Source organism: Schistocerca americana, chromosome 7 (assembly GCF_021461395.2).
Source record: "Schistocerca americana isolate TAMUIC-IGC-003095 chromosome 7, iqSchAmer2.1, whole genome shotgun sequence".
NCBI lineage: Eukaryota > Metazoa > Arthropoda > Insecta > Orthoptera > Acrididae > Schistocerca > Schistocerca americana.
Window position 1 is genome coordinate 71,803,396 of NC_060125.1, and position 17,436 is coordinate 71,820,831.

General features: G+C 42.1%; 1 protein-coding gene across 1 annotated transcript in view; it reads left to right on the forward strand.

The window, feature by feature from the left end:
* LOC124622713 (odorant receptor Or2-like) overlaps positions 1-17,436 on the forward strand; it is a 158,495-nt gene that overhangs the window by 118,351 nt on the left and 22,708 nt on the right. The window contains exons 4-5 of the mRNA XM_047148502.1: positions 852-951; positions 1,093-1,197. Coding sequence (XP_047004458.1) covers positions 852-951; positions 1,093-1,197 — 205 coding nt within the window. The remainder of the gene's footprint in view (positions 1-851; positions 952-1,092; positions 1,198-17,436) is intronic.

The following is a 17,436-nucleotide window of genomic DNA, read 5'->3' on the forward strand; positions in this document are numbered from 1 at the left end:
CCACTGTATCTCAGTCTGGCATCTGCTTTACCGACGATCAACATTATATGATCATTCCATTTTAAATCACTCCTAATGCGTACTCCCAGATAATTTATGGTATTAACTGCTTCCAGTTGCTGACCTGCTATTTTGTAGCTAAATGATAAAGGATCTATCTTTCTGTGTATTCGCAGCACATTACACTTGTCTACATTGAGATTCAATTGCCATTCCATGCACCATGCGTCAATTCGCTGCAGATCCTCCTGCATTTCAGTACAATTTTCCATTGTTACAACCTCTCGATACACCACAGCATCATCCGCAAAAAGCCTCAGTGAACTTCCGATGTCATCCACAAGGTCATTTATGTATATTGTGAATAGCAACGGTCCTATGACACTCCCCTGCGGCACACCTGAAATCACTCTTACTTCGGAATACTTCTCTCCATTGAGAATGACATGCTGCGTCCTGTTATCTAGGAACTCCTCAATCCAATCACACAATTGGTCTGATAGTCCATATGCTCTTACTTTGTTCATTAAACGACTGTGGGGAACTGTATCGAACGCCTTGCGGAAGTCAAGAAACACGGCATCTACCTGTGAACCCGTATCTATGGCCCTCTGAGTCTCGTGGACGAATAGCGCGAGCTGGGTTTCACATTACCGGAGTATAGTGTAATAAACTGTTATAAAATACACGAAATTGTTTTAAAGATAAACTGCCTTTGTGGGGAGATAATTTTATCTTCCCGTAGAGTAAGTGCTGTTATCCTATTGTTTAGGAAAATGATTGTTAAACTTACATGTGTGTTTGTATACTGTACCTTCTTTACTTAACCTCCTGTTTTAATTCTCTTGCAGGTTAGTAGACGACTTGGAGGGCTTAGCAAATATTGTTATTCTTTCCCAATTCATGGGAGCCACAATTATCATCTGTGTGACGTTATTCGTAATTACAACCGTAAGTGTTCTTTTTTTCTTGTAGGTGTAGATACTGTATCTTTTACATAACGATCATGTAGAGGTGCAAACACAACGGCAACCTTTCTAACTTTCTTTTGTTCTCACTATAATTATATATTGTAAATTTCTCTCTGTGCAGAGCAAACAACACTTCGCTGCCCTGGTGAAACTAGATGGGTACCTCGTGGTGGTCGTGTACGAAATATTCATGTACTGCTGGTTCGGTGACGATATTATGTACCAGGTAGAACTGCTCATTTACTTTTTGTCGCATTTATGTGTTTCGACTTACTGACGAGACATGATGATAGTACATCCATTTGCCAGCAAATTTTGGCGAAGAGTTTGGCGTCTTGTAATGTTTACTCATGATTCCTCAATCTGAATAGCTACAAAAAATTCTCTTTTTACCCCATATCGTGGGAGATTCTTGTCATTCGTCGCAAATTCTAAGATTAGTGTTGCACGACATAACTATTTTACTGAAATGGCTGATCAGTTTGTCTCTGAACAATGAATTTACTCCTCTTCCGGTGTTCGCCCACTGTAACTGTTGAATTTTTACTAGAAACAAAATTTAGAACCAAGCAAACAACAAACACACTAAACCTTAAATGGAGGTTGAAGTCTGCACTGCTAACTGAGGTAAAAGTGCATTTTTCTCCTCTTCCCCTAATGACGTTATCAGGTGTTTGATATGATTTAATAATAGGAATCGTTGGTGTATTATGAAGGCTTGATCTTATCTATAGTCTTACTGAACACAGTCGTATTCAGGAAACTATAAAAAAAACTCAGCTACATAAACTATTTTTTTTGTAAGTGGAATCTCCTACTAAAAATCGAGGAAGAAAATATCTGGCTACAAATGATCACTTTATTAAACGAAATCACTGCAACGAAAACTTGTTGCAACAGATAAAATATGGCGAAGAAAGTCGAGTAGCAGAATACGACAGAATATTTTTCTCTCGTAACTCAAGAACGCACGAACTGTGATAACAATGATTGTGAAACTTCCTGGCAGATTAAAACTGTGTGCCCGACCGAGACTCGAACTCGGGACCTTTGCCTTTCGCGGGCAAGTGCTCTACCATCTGAGCTACCGAAGCACGACTCCCGCCCGGTACTCACAGCTTTACTTCAGCCAGTACCTCGTCTCCTACCTTCCAAACTTTACAGAAGCTCTCCTGCGAACCTTGCAGAACTAGCACTCCTGAAAGAAAGGATATTGCGGAGACATGGCTTAGCCACAGCCTGTGGCTGTGGCTAAGCCATGTCTCCGCAATATCCTTTCTTTCAGGAGTGCTAGTTCTGCAAGGTTCGCAGGAGAGCTTCTGTAAAGTTTGGAAGGTAGGAGACGAGGTACTGGCTGAAGTAAAGCTGTGAGTACCGGGCGGGAGTCGTGCTTCGGTAGCTCAGATGGTAGAGCACTTGCCCGCGAAAGGCAAAGGTCCCGAGTTCGAGTCTCGGTCGGGCACACAGTTTTAATCTGCCAGGAAGTTTCATATCAGCGCACACTCCGCTGCAGAGTGAAAATCTCATTCTGGAAACATCTCCCAGGCTGTGGCTAAGCCATGTCTCCGCAATATCCTTTCTTTCAGGAGTGCTAGTTCTGCAAGGTTCGCAGGAGAGCTTCTGTAAAGTTTGGAAGGTAGGAGACGAGGTACTGGCTGAAGTAAAGCTGTGAGTACCGGGCGGGAGTCGTGCTTCGGTAGCTCAGATGGTAGAGCACTTGCCCGCGAAAGGCAAAGGTCCCGAGTTCGAGTCTCGGTCGGGCACACAGTTTTAATCTGCCAGGAAGTTTCATATCAGCGCACACTCCGCTGCAGAGTGAAAATCTCATTCTGGAAACAATGATTGTAATGACTGACGCAGAAAACGTTGCGCAGAAAATTTTTCATCACTAATGTAAAAATAAGCGCTATCCTTCAATTATCTAGGCTTAGTTCAGGTGTGTATATCTTCCATGAGTCATATTTCCGATATTTCTATGATGTAAACGTGGAAATTACTTCACAAATGTAATAAACTTTAAATGTAAATACTGCGACAATGTAACAACTGACATTTTCTTATGCACATTGACAATTTCCAACTCATCTACAGAGAACGTAAGCATCCAAAATTTTTTCCTGGGATTGGCGTGGGAGGGTCCAAGACTAAAAATTGGCCATTTTCTAAAGTAAATGAGCTGGTTAGTGTCGATACTTGTATTTCTATAGGAGCTAAGTTTTATAGTTGACACAAGATATTATATGCTAGGCAGTTGACGGTTATCCAGCTGTGAATAAGGACTGTGCTCCAAGTCATAGGGGGCGGGGTGGGGGGGGGGGGAGAAACCCCCCCTCTTCCCTTCCCAACCTTTGTGGATATCCATGACGGTACAGAATTTGTCATGTAAAACGAAACTGAATTTGTATTTAAATTGGTTTGACACTGGGATACATTAGTATATCAATACTGCTGGCATGATATTCAAAAGTGGGAGAAGGCTCTGGTGAGAAACCCTAATGCTTGTTCTTGCTGGTGGAAGATTCATACATACTACAGGAAATTACTGGCAGTAAATTTTTAAAAATCCCGTGAAACAGTCAGTCACGGACCATTGTCTTATTAGCAAATAAAATGAGACAACCAATACCAGCCCAGGTTTTTACCATGCAATAAATTGAAACTTTCCAACATTTTACTGGTCATTAAAACGAAACAGCCTATCTCCAGTTTTATCCACCGCATCTCCCATTTCTCAAGGAGAATAGTTCAATCGTCGAACCACACTTGTTGCAAGGCATAATCGACGTTAAAATTACCGATTTCCATGTCAAAAAGTGCAGAAAATGTAAGCACAAACATTACTTACACCAGTTTTATAACCATGTCTAAACAGTAATACTTCGGAGTTCCACCTAGGCCTAAATAATGCTATGTTACTGGCAGTACAAAAATATATTCTGTATCAAAAATATGTGAGCAAACACACAAGGTCATGTCAATACTATTAGCATCTATAAGTTGTTCCAGTATTCTATAAAACACATATTAGCTTAACAAATGATTGAGACCCTGGAAGAGTGCTATTAATGTGTAACTTACACTTGACGCCTAAAACATCACTGTGGACTCTCAAGTTAGATTCAGTAACCTTATTTCCATCTATAAATTGTTTCATTGCAGTCTGAAATGCTTATAGATGACAATGAAATAATATTTGACAGTTCATCCAAACCTAAAACAGACTGTGTTACTGGTAAACAAATACCAACAGATCAAGCACCATTTCAGCAGGAAGGAAGGTAATGCGTCAAGAAAACGATAATAAGCGTTACTGAATAAATAATGCAGTTTTGTTTCCCTTTATTTTTGACTTTTTATGTGGCATCTTTAATTACAGGTATTTTTTTCTGATCATTTAGCACAACAAACCATAGCACAGATGGGGCCGTTTGACGAGATCATCAATGCATTGTACCGCTGAAACTACATATATTTTTAACACACAAGAGTAATTTCGTAACGTTCCAGATACGAAATGTAAACATCATGTAGTCGAAGGAAAATATGGAAATGGTCCACAAAGGGGGAAAAGGTCAACAGCTTGAAAGAGCGACATTTCCACAGTAATAATATTCTTTATCAAAGTACATAATGCTTCTAAATGCAAAACTCATGCAGGCTCTGTATCACAGTACGCAAGACTAACTACAGATCTCTCATCACATGCGACATTTAGGTATTTGCACCAAAACGAAGTGTCTGCATTATTAAAAAGAAATAACAAAAAAAAATACGTAAAAGCTTAGAGTTTGAAACACACAACACTGTATTGTCATAATTTAACTATTCCATAGTTACTGTAATCGTAAATCCAGGCAGATTGTAGCGCAGCCGTTAGGCATTTGTTTTGTTTTGGTACGTCGGTGGCACTTGTCTGTCTAGTAGGCTCTCAGAGACCAGTGTGGCCTCAGCTCCCAGTTGGTGCACATCGACAGCTCGGAAAGATACGTATATAGCTTCTTTTCTGCGTTTACTTCGTAGATTCTTACTTAAATTGCGTGTGAGTTTCGTATAGGAGGTGTAATTTCGAGTTTAATTACTGTAACCGTAAATTCAGGCAGATTTTAGCGCAGTCGTTAGGCATTTGTACAGGTTAGTTCATACATTTTTTGCGTGTTTCCCTTGCTTTATCTAGGCACGGACTCGTGCTTCAGTAACTGTTGTTCAACATCGGTTAGAATGGACAGGCACTGTGATTGCTGCGTTCGGATGCGGGCTGAGTTGGAATGCCTTCACTCACAGCTGAAGGCGGCACTGACTTCGGTCGCGCAGCTTGAGGCTGTTGCCAATGGGCACCACTGTGGGGAACCGGACTTGGGTATCACGGGGATGTCAACCTCATCCCGTCTGTCCCCAGATCGATCAGCTGCTGTGATTGCCCCGGTTGCTGCCCGCAGTGGGGCTGAACTCTCTCCTGTGGTTGATTGGGAGGTCGTTCCAAGGCGTGGCAGGCAGCGAAAGACGTCCCCGGAAGCTGATCAGAAAGCCTCCCTGGGGCGTCTGACAAACAGGTTTCAGGTACTGTCTCTGGCTGAGCCAGATGCAGCTGCCTGCCCTGTTTCAGAGGATGATTCTCAGCCTTCAAGGTCTGGGCAATCGCAGAGGGTGGGCTTATTGGTAGTTGGGAGCTCCAATGTTAGACGCGTAATGGGGCCCCTTAGGGATATGGCGGCTAACGAGGGGAAGAAATCCAGTGTGCACTCCGTGTGCATTCTGGGTGGAGCCATTCCTGATGTGGAAAGGGTCCTTCCGGATGCCATGAAGAGCACAGGGTACAGCCAGCTGCAGGTGGTGGCACATGTCGGCACTAATGACGTGTGTCGCTTTGGATCTGAGGAAATTCTCTCTGGATTCCAGCGCCTATCTGATTTGGTGACGGCTGCCGGTCTTGCTTACGAGATGAAGCCAGAGCTCACCATCTGCAGCATCGTTGACAGAACCGACTGCGGACCTTTGGTGCAGAGCCGGGTGAAGGGTCTGAATCAGAGGCTCAGACGGTTTTGAGACCGTGTTGGCTGCAGATTCCTTGACTTGCACCATAGGGTGGTGGGGTTTCGGGTTCCGCTGAATATTTGAGGAGTTCACTACATTCAGCTGGCGGCTACACGGGTAGCGGACGCTGTGTGGCGTGGACTGGGCGGTTTTTTAGGTTAGAGGGCCCCGGGAAAGTTCGGGGTGGGCTGCCATCTCAAAGGGTGCATGGCAAATACGGGACGTGCTTGGATCAAGGAACAGTCGGAATTGTAGTTGTAAAGTGTTGTAGTTGTGCTTGCAAAGTCCCTGAGCTTCAAGCGCTAAAAGAAAGCAGAGAAGCTGAAATCGTTATAGGTACAGAAAGCTGGCTAAAGCCTGAAATAAGTTCTGCAGACATTTTTACAAATAAATTAGGCAGAATTGGTGGTGGAGTATTTGTGTCTGTCAGTACTGGTTTGTCTTGTAGTGAAGTCGAAGTAGATACTCCGTGCGAATTGGTATGGGTGGAGGTTATACTTCACAGCCGAACTAAGTTAATAATTGGCTCCTTCTACCGACCCCCAGACTCCGATTATAGTTGCTGAACAGTTCAGAGAAAATCTGAGTCTCGTAACAAATAAATACCCCACTCATACGATTATAGTTGGTGGGGACTTCAACCTTCCCTCGATATGTTGACAAAAATACTTCTTCAAAACCGGTGGTAGGCAGAAAACATCTTCCGAGATTGTCCTAAATACTTCCTCCGAAAATTACTTCCAGCAATTAGTCCACGAACCCACACGAATTGTAAATGTTTGCGAAAACACACTTGACCTCTTAGCAACAAACAATCCAGAGCTAATAGAGAGCATCATGACTGATATACGGATTAGTGATCATAAGGTCATTGTAGCTAGGCTCAATACCGTTTCTTCCAAATCCACCAGAAACAAACGCAAAATAATTTTATTTGAAAAAGCGGATAAAGTGTTACTAGAAGCCTTCCTAAGAGACAGTCTCCATTCCTTTCTAACTGACTATGCAAATGTAGACGAGATGTGGCTCAAATTCAAAGATATAGTAGCAACAGCAATTGAGAGATTCATACCTCATAAATTGGTAAGAGATGGAACTGATCCCCCATGATACACAAAACAGGTCCGAACGCTGTTGCAGAGGCAACGAAAAAAGCATGCGAAGTTCAGAAGAACGCGAAATCCCGAAGATTGGTTAAAATTTACAGAAGCGCGAAATTTGGCACGGACTTCAATGTGAGATGCCCTTAATAGGTTCCACAACGAAACATCGTCTCGAAATTTGGAAGAAAATCCGAAGAAATTCTGGTCCTATGTAAAGTACACAAGCGGCACGACGCAGTCAATACCTTCGCTGTGCAGTGCCATTGGTACTGTTACCGACGACTGTGCCGCTAAAGCGAAGTTATTGAACGTAGTTTTCCGAAATTCCTTCACCAGGGAAGACGAATGGAATATTCCAGAATTTGAAACACGAACAGCTGCTGGCATGAGTTTCTTAGAAGTAGATACCTTAGGGGTTGCGAAGCAACTAAAATCGCTTGATACGGGCAAGTCTTCAGGTCCAGATAGTATACCGATTAGATTCCTTTCAGATTACGCTGATACAATAGGTCCCTACTTAGCAATCATATACAACCGCTCGCTCACCGGTAGATCTGTACCTACAGATTGGAAAATTGCGCAGGTCGCACCAGTGTTTAAGAAGTGTAGTAGGAGTAATCCGTCGAACTACAGACCTATATCATTGACGTCGGTTTGCAGTAGGGTTTTGGGGCGTATACTGTATTCAAACATTATGAATCAACTCGAAGGGGACGATCTATTGATACGTAATCAGTATGGTTTCAGAAAACATAGTTCTTGTGCAACGCAGCTAGCTCTTTATTCGCACGAAATAATGGCCACTATCGACAGGGGATCTCAAGTTGATTCCGTATTTCTAGATTTCCGGAAAGCTTTTGACACCGTTGCTCACAAGCGACTTCTAATCAAGCTGCGGGCCACTGGCGTATCGTCTCATTTGTGCGACTGGATTCGTGATTTCCTGTCAGGAAGGTCGCAGTTCGTAGTAATAGACGGCAGATCATCGAGTAAAACTGAAGTGATATCAGGTGTTCCTGGGACCTCTGCTGTTCCTGATCTATACAAATGACCTGGGTGACAATCTGAGCAGTTCTCTTAGGTAGTTCGCAGACGATGCTGCAGTTTACCGTCTAGTAAGGTCATCCGAAGACCAGTATCAGTTGCAAAGCGATTTAGAAAAGATTGCTGTATGGTGTGGCAGGTGGCAGTTGACGCTAAATAATGAAAAGAATTCGATTACTCGATAAATAGTACAATTCTCAAGGCTGTCAATTCAACTAAGTACCTGGGTGTTAAAATTACGAACAACTTCAGTTGGAAAGACCACATAGATAATATCGTGCTGAAGGCGAGCCAAAGGTTGCTTTTCATTGGCAGAACACTTAGAAGATGCAACAAGTCCACTAAAGAGACAGCTTACACTACACTCGTTCGTCCTCTGTTAGAATATTGGTGCGCGGTGTGGGACCCTTACAAGGTGAGATTGACGGAGGACATCGAAAAAGTGCAAAAAAGGGCAGCTCGTTTTGTATTATGACGTAATAGGGGAGAGAGTGTGGCAGATATGATACGCGAGTTGGGATGGAAGTCATTAAAGCAAAGACGTTTTTCGTCGCGGTGAGATTATTTACGAAATTTCAGTCACCAACTTTCTCTTCCGAATGCGAAAATATTTTGTTGAGCCCAATCTACATAGGTAGGAATGATCATCAAAATAAAATAAGAGAAATCAGAGCTCGAACAGAAAGGTTTAGGTGTTCGTTTTTCCCGCGTGCTGTTCGGGAGTGGAATAGTAGAGAGACAGTATGATTGTGGTTCGAAGAACCCTCTGCCAAGCACTTAAATGTGAATTGCAGAGTAATCATGTAGATGTAGATGTAGATGTAGATTAAAGAAAAAAAAGGATGAACACGTGACACCACGAAGGAATTGTCCGAATGGGGGTAAACAGATCTTATGTAAACGTAAAGACAAACAAATGTTTACAATTTAAGAAAAACTGGATTATTTATTCAACAGAAACACTTCGCAAATTGAGCTACCCAATAACGGATTGATGCACCTCTGGTCCTTACGCAAGCAGACATTCGGCTTGACATTTGTTGATAGCATTGCTGGATGTCATTTGGAGGGTTATCGCGTCAAATTATGTCCAGCTGCCATGTTAGACGGTCAAAATACGGAGACAGATAGAGGTCTCCCGCCCATAATGCTCGAAATTAGGGAGATAACCGGCGACCGAGGTGTTCAGCGGAAGGTTTGGCAAGCACGAAGACAAGTTGTAGAATCTATGGCCGTGTGCCGGTGGGCACAATCATGCTGAAATGTAGGCTCAGAATGGCTTGCGATGGAGGGCAACAAAGCGGCGTAGAAAGTATTGCTATACAGTAACGCTGCTGCGGATAGCAACCCAACGGGCTGTTACGAAAAAATTGTCACTCCAGACCACCATTCCGGTTAACGGTCCATACATTAGACGAAACGCTTCTCTAGACACATCTTCTCTGGTCATCAGAGCTTATTACGAAACGGGACTCATCACTGAGGACGATTCTACTCCACTTAACGACATCCCATGCCGAAGACTTGTCTGAGAACGCCTCAGACAGCGGTGGGTAACCTATGTGGCTGTCACTTGCTATACAACCTGACAAGCAGGAATGATGGTCTGAGGAGTCATTCTTTCTACAGCAGGACCATACGCACTGTCATACACAGCATCCTTACAGCACAGCAGTACATCGATGATTTTTTGCATCCCGCTTTGTTGCCCTTCAATGCAAGTCATCCTTGGCTTAAATTTCAGAAAAGGAATGGTCGCCCTCACAAGGAGAGAGTTCTCTTCCTGCTTGCTAAATCACACCAAGGTAAGAAAGGTTGCCGGATCTGTTCCCCAAATGACAACGCGACGAGAATTATGGGCAGGGCCCTCGAACCATCTTGGGATTGCGCCAATTGGACATAATTTAAAACGATATCTTTCAGGATGACATCCAACAACTCTGTCAGTCAATGGCAATCCGAATAACGGCTTACACAAGGGCCAGAGTTTGACCACTGTGTTACTGACTTATTCAGTTTTAGAATCTTTTCTCTTGAATAAATCAACCAAATTTTTCTTAAATTGGAATCATTTGTTTTTGTTCAGATGTACACCATATCTACTGAATTCTGTCCCATTTACCTTAGAGCATATCTTAGAGGCAGAGCTGCACTTCTTGACAACCATATTGCGACGTAGTACCACAGTTATTTACGAAAATACGTAAAGACTTACTCCATAATGTTATAAAACAGACATTGCACTACATCTAACGTACATCGTCAAGCGTACTCGTAATGACAAAAATTAGATCACTTTTCAAATTTTAAACAAAAGTTGTGTGAATATTGTTTCAAATTACGACAGGAGCTTCCTCTACAACAGTAAGAAACACACACCGCTCGCTTGTTGACACTAGCGGTCAAACATAAATTTTGAGCTGCATCTGGCAAGGAGCATACTTCAGTTGTTGTACTAGGTGGTTATAATTAAGCTGATGGTGTTCCAGGTTATGCACTGCGGGCTGTATACATCACAGGATACAGAATCTTTGCTGGGTAGTTCACTAATTTTGCAATAGGAGACTGTGCTGAAAAAAATAATAGTTCCACTTCGTGCCACCACTTGAAAATATGGCGCGATAGGTTCAAATGCTTGCCCCCCCGCCCCACACCACCATGGACTATGGATCTTGCCGTCGGTAGGAGGTATCTCTTGAGAGGCCAGACAAACGTGTGTTTCCTGAAGAGGGGAAGCAGCCCCTTCAGTGGTTGCAGGGGCAACGGTCTGGATGATTGACAGATCTGGTGTTGTATAGCTAGAGAAGGCCGAAATGCACGCGTTAAACTCACGCAGGCTGGCGTGAGGTCTGAAACAGGATACGTAATGAAAGCTATAATGAAAAGTACGTAGCTGCTGGAATACTTAACTTTAATCCATCATTGGTGTACATCGCTCTTGGCGATACAAGTTAGACTCTTTAGATACATGCAATATACTGTTAATGTCGCCTTGCTAGGTCGTAGCCATTGACTTAGCTGAAGGCTATGCTAACTATCGTCTCGGCAAATGAGAGCGTAATTCTCAGTGAAGCTTTCCTAGCAACGTCGGCTGTACAACTGGGCGAGTGCCAGTAAGTCTCTCTAGACCTGCCGTCTGGTGGCGCTCGGTCTGCAGTTACTGACAGTGGCGACACGCGGGTCCGTCGTATACTAGCGGACCGCGGCCGATTTAAAAAGGCTACCATCTAGCAAGTGTGGTGTCTGGCGGTGACACCACATCTGGACTTGTAACACTAACCAAAACGGCCTTGATGTGATGGTACTAAACGGCTGAAAGCAATGGGAAACTAGAGCTGTAATTTTTGCTGAGGGTATGCAGCTTTACTGTAGGGTTAAATGATGATGGCGTCCTCTTGGGTAAAATATTCCAGGGGTAAAATAGTCCCCCATTCGGATTTCCGTGCGGGGGATACTCAGGAGGACGTCGCTATCAGGAGAAACAAAACTGGTGTTCTACAGATCGGAGCGTGGAATGTCAGATCCCTTAATCGGGCAGGGAGGTTAGAAAACTTAAAAAGGGAAATAGATAGGATAAGGTTAGGCATAGAGGGAATTAATGAAGTTCGGTGGCAGGAGGAACAAGACTTCTGGTCATGTGAATACAGGGCTATACATACAAAATCAAATAGGGATAATGCAGGAGTAGGTTTAATAATGAATAAAAGATAGGAAACCGGGTACGCTACTACGAACAGCATAGTGAATGCATTATTGCAGCCAAGATAGACACGAAGATCACGCCCACCACAGTAGTACAAGTTTACATGCCAACTAGCTCCGCAGATGTTGAAGAGAATGAAGAAATGTACAATGAGATAAAAGAAATTATTCAGATACTAAAGGGAGACCATAATTTAATAGTCATGGGGACTGGATTTCGATAGTAGGAAATGCAAGAGATGGAAAATTAGCGGGAAATGTGGGACTGGTGTAAGGAATGAAAGAAGAAGTCGCCTGGTAGACTTTTGCACAGAGCATAACATAATCATAGCTAACATTTGGATTAAGAATCATGAAAGAAGGTGATGTACGTGGAAGAGACCTGGAGACACTGGAAGGTTTCAGATATATTAGATAATGGTAAGACAGAGATTTAGGAACCAGGTTTTAAATTGTAAGACATTTCCAGGGGCAATGTGGACTCTGACCACAATATGTTGGTTATAAGCTGTAGATTAAAACTGAAGAAACTGCAAAAGATGGGAATTTAAGGAGATGGGGCCTGGATAAACTGAAAGAGCCACAGGTTGTAGAGATTTTCAGAGAGAGCATTATGGAACAATTGATAAATATGGGAGAAAGAAATACAGTAGAAGAAGGATGGGTAGGCAGCGGGGGATCAAGTAGGTAAAAATCGAGGGCTAGTAGAAATGCTTGGGTAACAGAAGAGATATTGAATTTAATTGATGAAAGGACAAAATATAAAAATGAAGTAAATGAAACAGGCAAAAAGGAGTACAAACGTCTCTCATATGAGAACGACAGGACGTGCAAAATGGCTGAGCAGTGATGGCTATAGGACAAATGTAAGGATGTAGAGGCATATATCTTTAGGGGTAAGGCAGATACTGCCTACAGGAAAATTTAAGAGACCTTTGGAGAAAAGAGAATCACCTCTATGAGTATCGAAAGCTCAAATGGAAAACCAGTTTGAAGCAAAGAAGGGAAGGCAGAAAGGTGGAAGGGATATGTAGAGGGTTTATACGAGGGCGATCTACTTGAGGGCAGTATTATGGAAACGGATGAGGCCGTAGATGAAGATAAAATAAGAGATGTGATACTGCGTGAAGAGTTTGACAGTGCCGCAAAGACCTAAGTTGAAACGAGGCCCCGGGAGTGGACAACATTTTGTTAGAGCTACTGATAGCATTGGGAGAGCCAGCCATGAGACAAGTCTACCATATAGTGAGCAAGATGTATGAGACAGGCGGAATACCTTCAGACATCAAGGAGAATATAATAATTCCAATCCCAAATAAAGCAGGTGTTGACAGGTGTGAAAACTGTCGAACTACCAGTTTAATGAGTCACGGCTCCAAAATACTAACACGAATTCTTTCCAGATGAATGGAAAAACTGGTAGAAGCCGACCTCGCGGAAGGTCAATTTGGATTCTGTAGAAATGTTGGAACACATGTGGCAATACTGACCCACCACTTATTTTAGAAGATAGATTAAGGAAAGGCAAATCTACGTTTCTAGCATTTGTGGACTCAGAGAAAGCATTTGACAATGTTGACTGGAATACTCAATTTCAAATTCTGAAGGTGGCGCGGGTGAAATACATGGGGCGGAAGGCTATTTACAATTTGTATAGAAACAAGATGGCAGTTATGTGAGTCGAGGGGCTTGAAAGAGAAATAGTGGTTGGGAAGGGGATGAGACAGGGTTGTAGCCTATCCCTGACGTTATTCGATCTGTATATTGAGCAAGCAGTAAAGAAAACAAAAGAAAATTTGAAGAAGGAATTAAAATCCATGGAGAAAAAATAAAAAGTTTGAGGTTTGCCGATGATATTGTACTTCTGACAGAGACAGCAAAGGACATGGAAGAGCAGTTGAACGGAATGGACAGTGTCTTGAAAGGAGGATACAAGATGAACATCAGCAAAAGAAAAACCAGGATAATGAAATGCAGTCGAATCAAATCAGGTGATGCTGTGGGAATTAGATTAGAAAATGAGACACAGAAAGTAGTAGACGAGTTTTGTTATTTCGGGAGGAAAGTAACTGATGTTGGTCGAATAGAGAGGATATAAAATGTAGACTGTCAATGGCAAGGAATGCGTTTCTGAAGAAGAGAAATTGTTAACATCGAGTATAGATTTAAGTGTCAGGAAGTCTTTTCTGAAAGTATTTCTACGGAGTGTAGCCCTGTATGGAAATTTGGACGTTAAATAGTTTAAACAAGAAGAGAATAGAAGCTTTCGAAATGTCATGCTACAGAAGAATGCTGAAGATTAAATGGGTATATTGCGTAGGTAATGAGGAGGTACTGAATAGAATTGCGGAGAAGAGAAACTTGTGGCACAACTTGACTAGAAGTAGGGATCGGTTGGTAAGACACGTTCTGAGGCGTCAATGGATCACCAATTTAGCATGGACAGTGTGGAGGGTAAAAATCGTAGAGGGAGACCAAGAGATGAATACATGAAGCAGACTCAGAAGGATTTAGGTTGCAGTAGATAATTGGAGATGGAAAGCTTGCGCAGGATAGAGTAGCATAGAGAGCTGCATCAAACCAGTCTCTGGACTGAAGGCCACAACAGGTTCAAATGTTCAAATGTGTGTGAATTCCTGCTCATCTGTCCCTAGACTTTCATACTACATAAACGAACATAAACTAACTTATGCTAAGAAAAACACACACCCATTCCCGAGGGAGGACTTGAACCTACGGTGGGAGGAGCGCCATAGGGAGACAGATTGTGGTGTGAACTCAGGAAAGGGGAGAAACGATCAAACATATGAGTAGTTTGGGAATATCACATTTTTGGATATCCTCACACTTTACAAAATGTGTTCAGCATGATCTCCCTATGCAGCAACATGCTGCTTTCTTAACATGGATTGGTTGACAGTTCATAGCAGCATATATTGTGTAATCAGAGTAATGTGTCTTCGTATGCTATCCTTTAGATCAGGAGGAGTCTTGATACGTTACTAACCGACAGAATATTTCAGAAATCGCACAGCCAAAAGCCACATAGATTTATGTCGACGGATTTCTAAGGCTACATATCTTGAAATTACCTAGAGATGACGTGATCATTGTCGAAGGTTTCTCGAAGCATTTGACGTTGCCACATCTTGCTTGGAAATAGTGGTGTGGACACAGTCGCATTCTTCCAAAGCTGGAATGACATATTGCACAAGGAGGTCGTTATACCATGCAGATGTTTCAGTGCGCCCGACAGGCCTGTGAGGCATCATCCCATCGACCAAAACAAGACCAAGAATGGAGGAGCTTGTGAAACCACACCACTGAGTCACTTAAGCTGACTGCAGTGGATGTTCCTGCACAACAAGCTGTAGAGCAGTACTTAATATGCGACAGTGATGTGCACTCACGGCACAGAGCAGAGTAAAACGTGCGTTGTCCATCCAAAGAATATTTCCCATTCACATGTCATCCATTTCCATGTATGGCAGAAAACGAAGGGCAAAGTCACGGTATTGTAGGCTATCTTGGGACTTATTGTGGAGGACATTCTGAATTTTTTATGGATACCATTGTAAAATGTTCCGTAAAATCTTTTGATGTGTTGACTAGGGGCTAGACATTTCCCATGTCATACCTCGAGCACTGGCTGTCGAATATGATGTATGTACTGCACGCTCAGTATATCAGTATACGTGAGGGTCTTGTTCTGTTACATTATAAAACTTACCTGGCACTATTACTCATATAGCTAATAGCCAAAAATGCAGATATCAAGGACTGGTACATACCGGCACATAGTGAAGACCACATGACTCTTCGATCAAATAACACACTGAGAAGAAGCAGTACACATCCACACAGATAAGAAATGAGGGTTGCCACACCGTCAAGTTCTCATTTTCCACTACTTTTCATACATTATAGCGACCCCATTATAGCGTAAAAATCTTTATCTTGAGTACAAAACGGCTATCATCTTCTGATAATAATTCCCACATTACCATTATACAGCCAAACTGTAAGAAGCTGCCTCATACGTTGATATGTGAAAGCAACATTTTAATCAGTTACTCCACACATTGCTATATTACGCTAAAACCGTAGCAAACTGACCCACACATCGAGATATTACATCAAAAATGTATCAGGTTTCCGGAAATGTAATCATGTTACAGACAACCACGAACTGCCCTTAGCCCAATCATAGTCTTAATAGCCATAATGCTTTCGGGATGGTTAAGTTTAACAAGCTGCGACATTGTCGCGAATAAAACAGTGACCCGTATGTATAATACGTTTCCGTTAATCTACGTCTATGGTCACATTGTTAACAGATTACTGGTTTCGGTCTATAGGACCATTAGTAGATGTGCAGCAAAACACGGAAAAAAAACATAAATACACCCGCAGATTGTCTACAGCTCAAAAACAATAAACAGACCATAATGAAAAGTACTACTGACATGTATTTCGTTTGTGCGTTTTAAGTATGAGAGGCATACCTGTTTTATAAAAACAAAGTCCTAATGTACCGCAGCCATAGTCGCATCGTCAAATTTTAAATTGCAAAATCAGCACCAGCATCGTCAAATATATATAAATAACATCATATGCAGGAGTCATGTTGTCAGTAGCACTAGTGTTCAAAACAAACTGCCATACAGTAGCCACAAGATATTTGTGTTGTAAGTTCACCAGATGTCGTTAATATAGGCATACACTAGTTTTCAATAACATTGAACAGCGTAAAATAAAGGGGGATACAATAGTTGAAGTCTGTAATGAGCTTATAACGTATAAAAGGCATTACAGTAATAAAAAGCTACGAAATAGAACACGACAAATGTCAGACCGTTAAAAAGAGCGAGAGTTAAGAGACAGTAGTTGACATATGCTCAAGTGACAAAATTCTAAGTAATGTCATAAATTATAAACACCTTTTATGGTGCACAGAATAATATTATAAAAACCATAAAACAAATCGCTAAAGGAGCCACAATGAAAGAAAACCTAGAGCTGCACATAATCAGCGCCCTGTCTTTGCGGTAACGCCAGACTTATGCAAAGGCGAGAAGTGGTTGGATGAACGTGACCGCCAGAGAGCCCCTCCTACCCTGCGGCACTCCGTTGCAAGAAAAAGATGATAAAATTCCGTAACAGTGCATGACCAACTTTATCTAGTTAATGCAGTATATGAAATGAACAGAGGAGGCACCAAAAAATACTAGAGTCAAGCGTAAAACGTACGAAAACGAAGTAAATATGTGAGGCATTCAATAATAGATGAAACGATCAACAAACTATACAATAGAGGCGTGCAGTAATTAAACTAAAACATTGTTAAATAAAGCAAAATACGCATTGGGCACAAAGTCGCTCTGTCAGTTAAGCAGTTTTGTCGGTTCTTTCTATTTCTTTTATAAATTTCAAGCTCCTCTAAAAAATTAAGATCACTGCCTTTCTCCACTCTGTAGAGAATACGCATACAATTTTCAATGCTCCCTATGGAATGACCAGTTTCAGATAAATGCTGTCCCAAAGCAGTTTTGTCCGTGGCTGTGAGTTTTCTTTAAACCTTGATT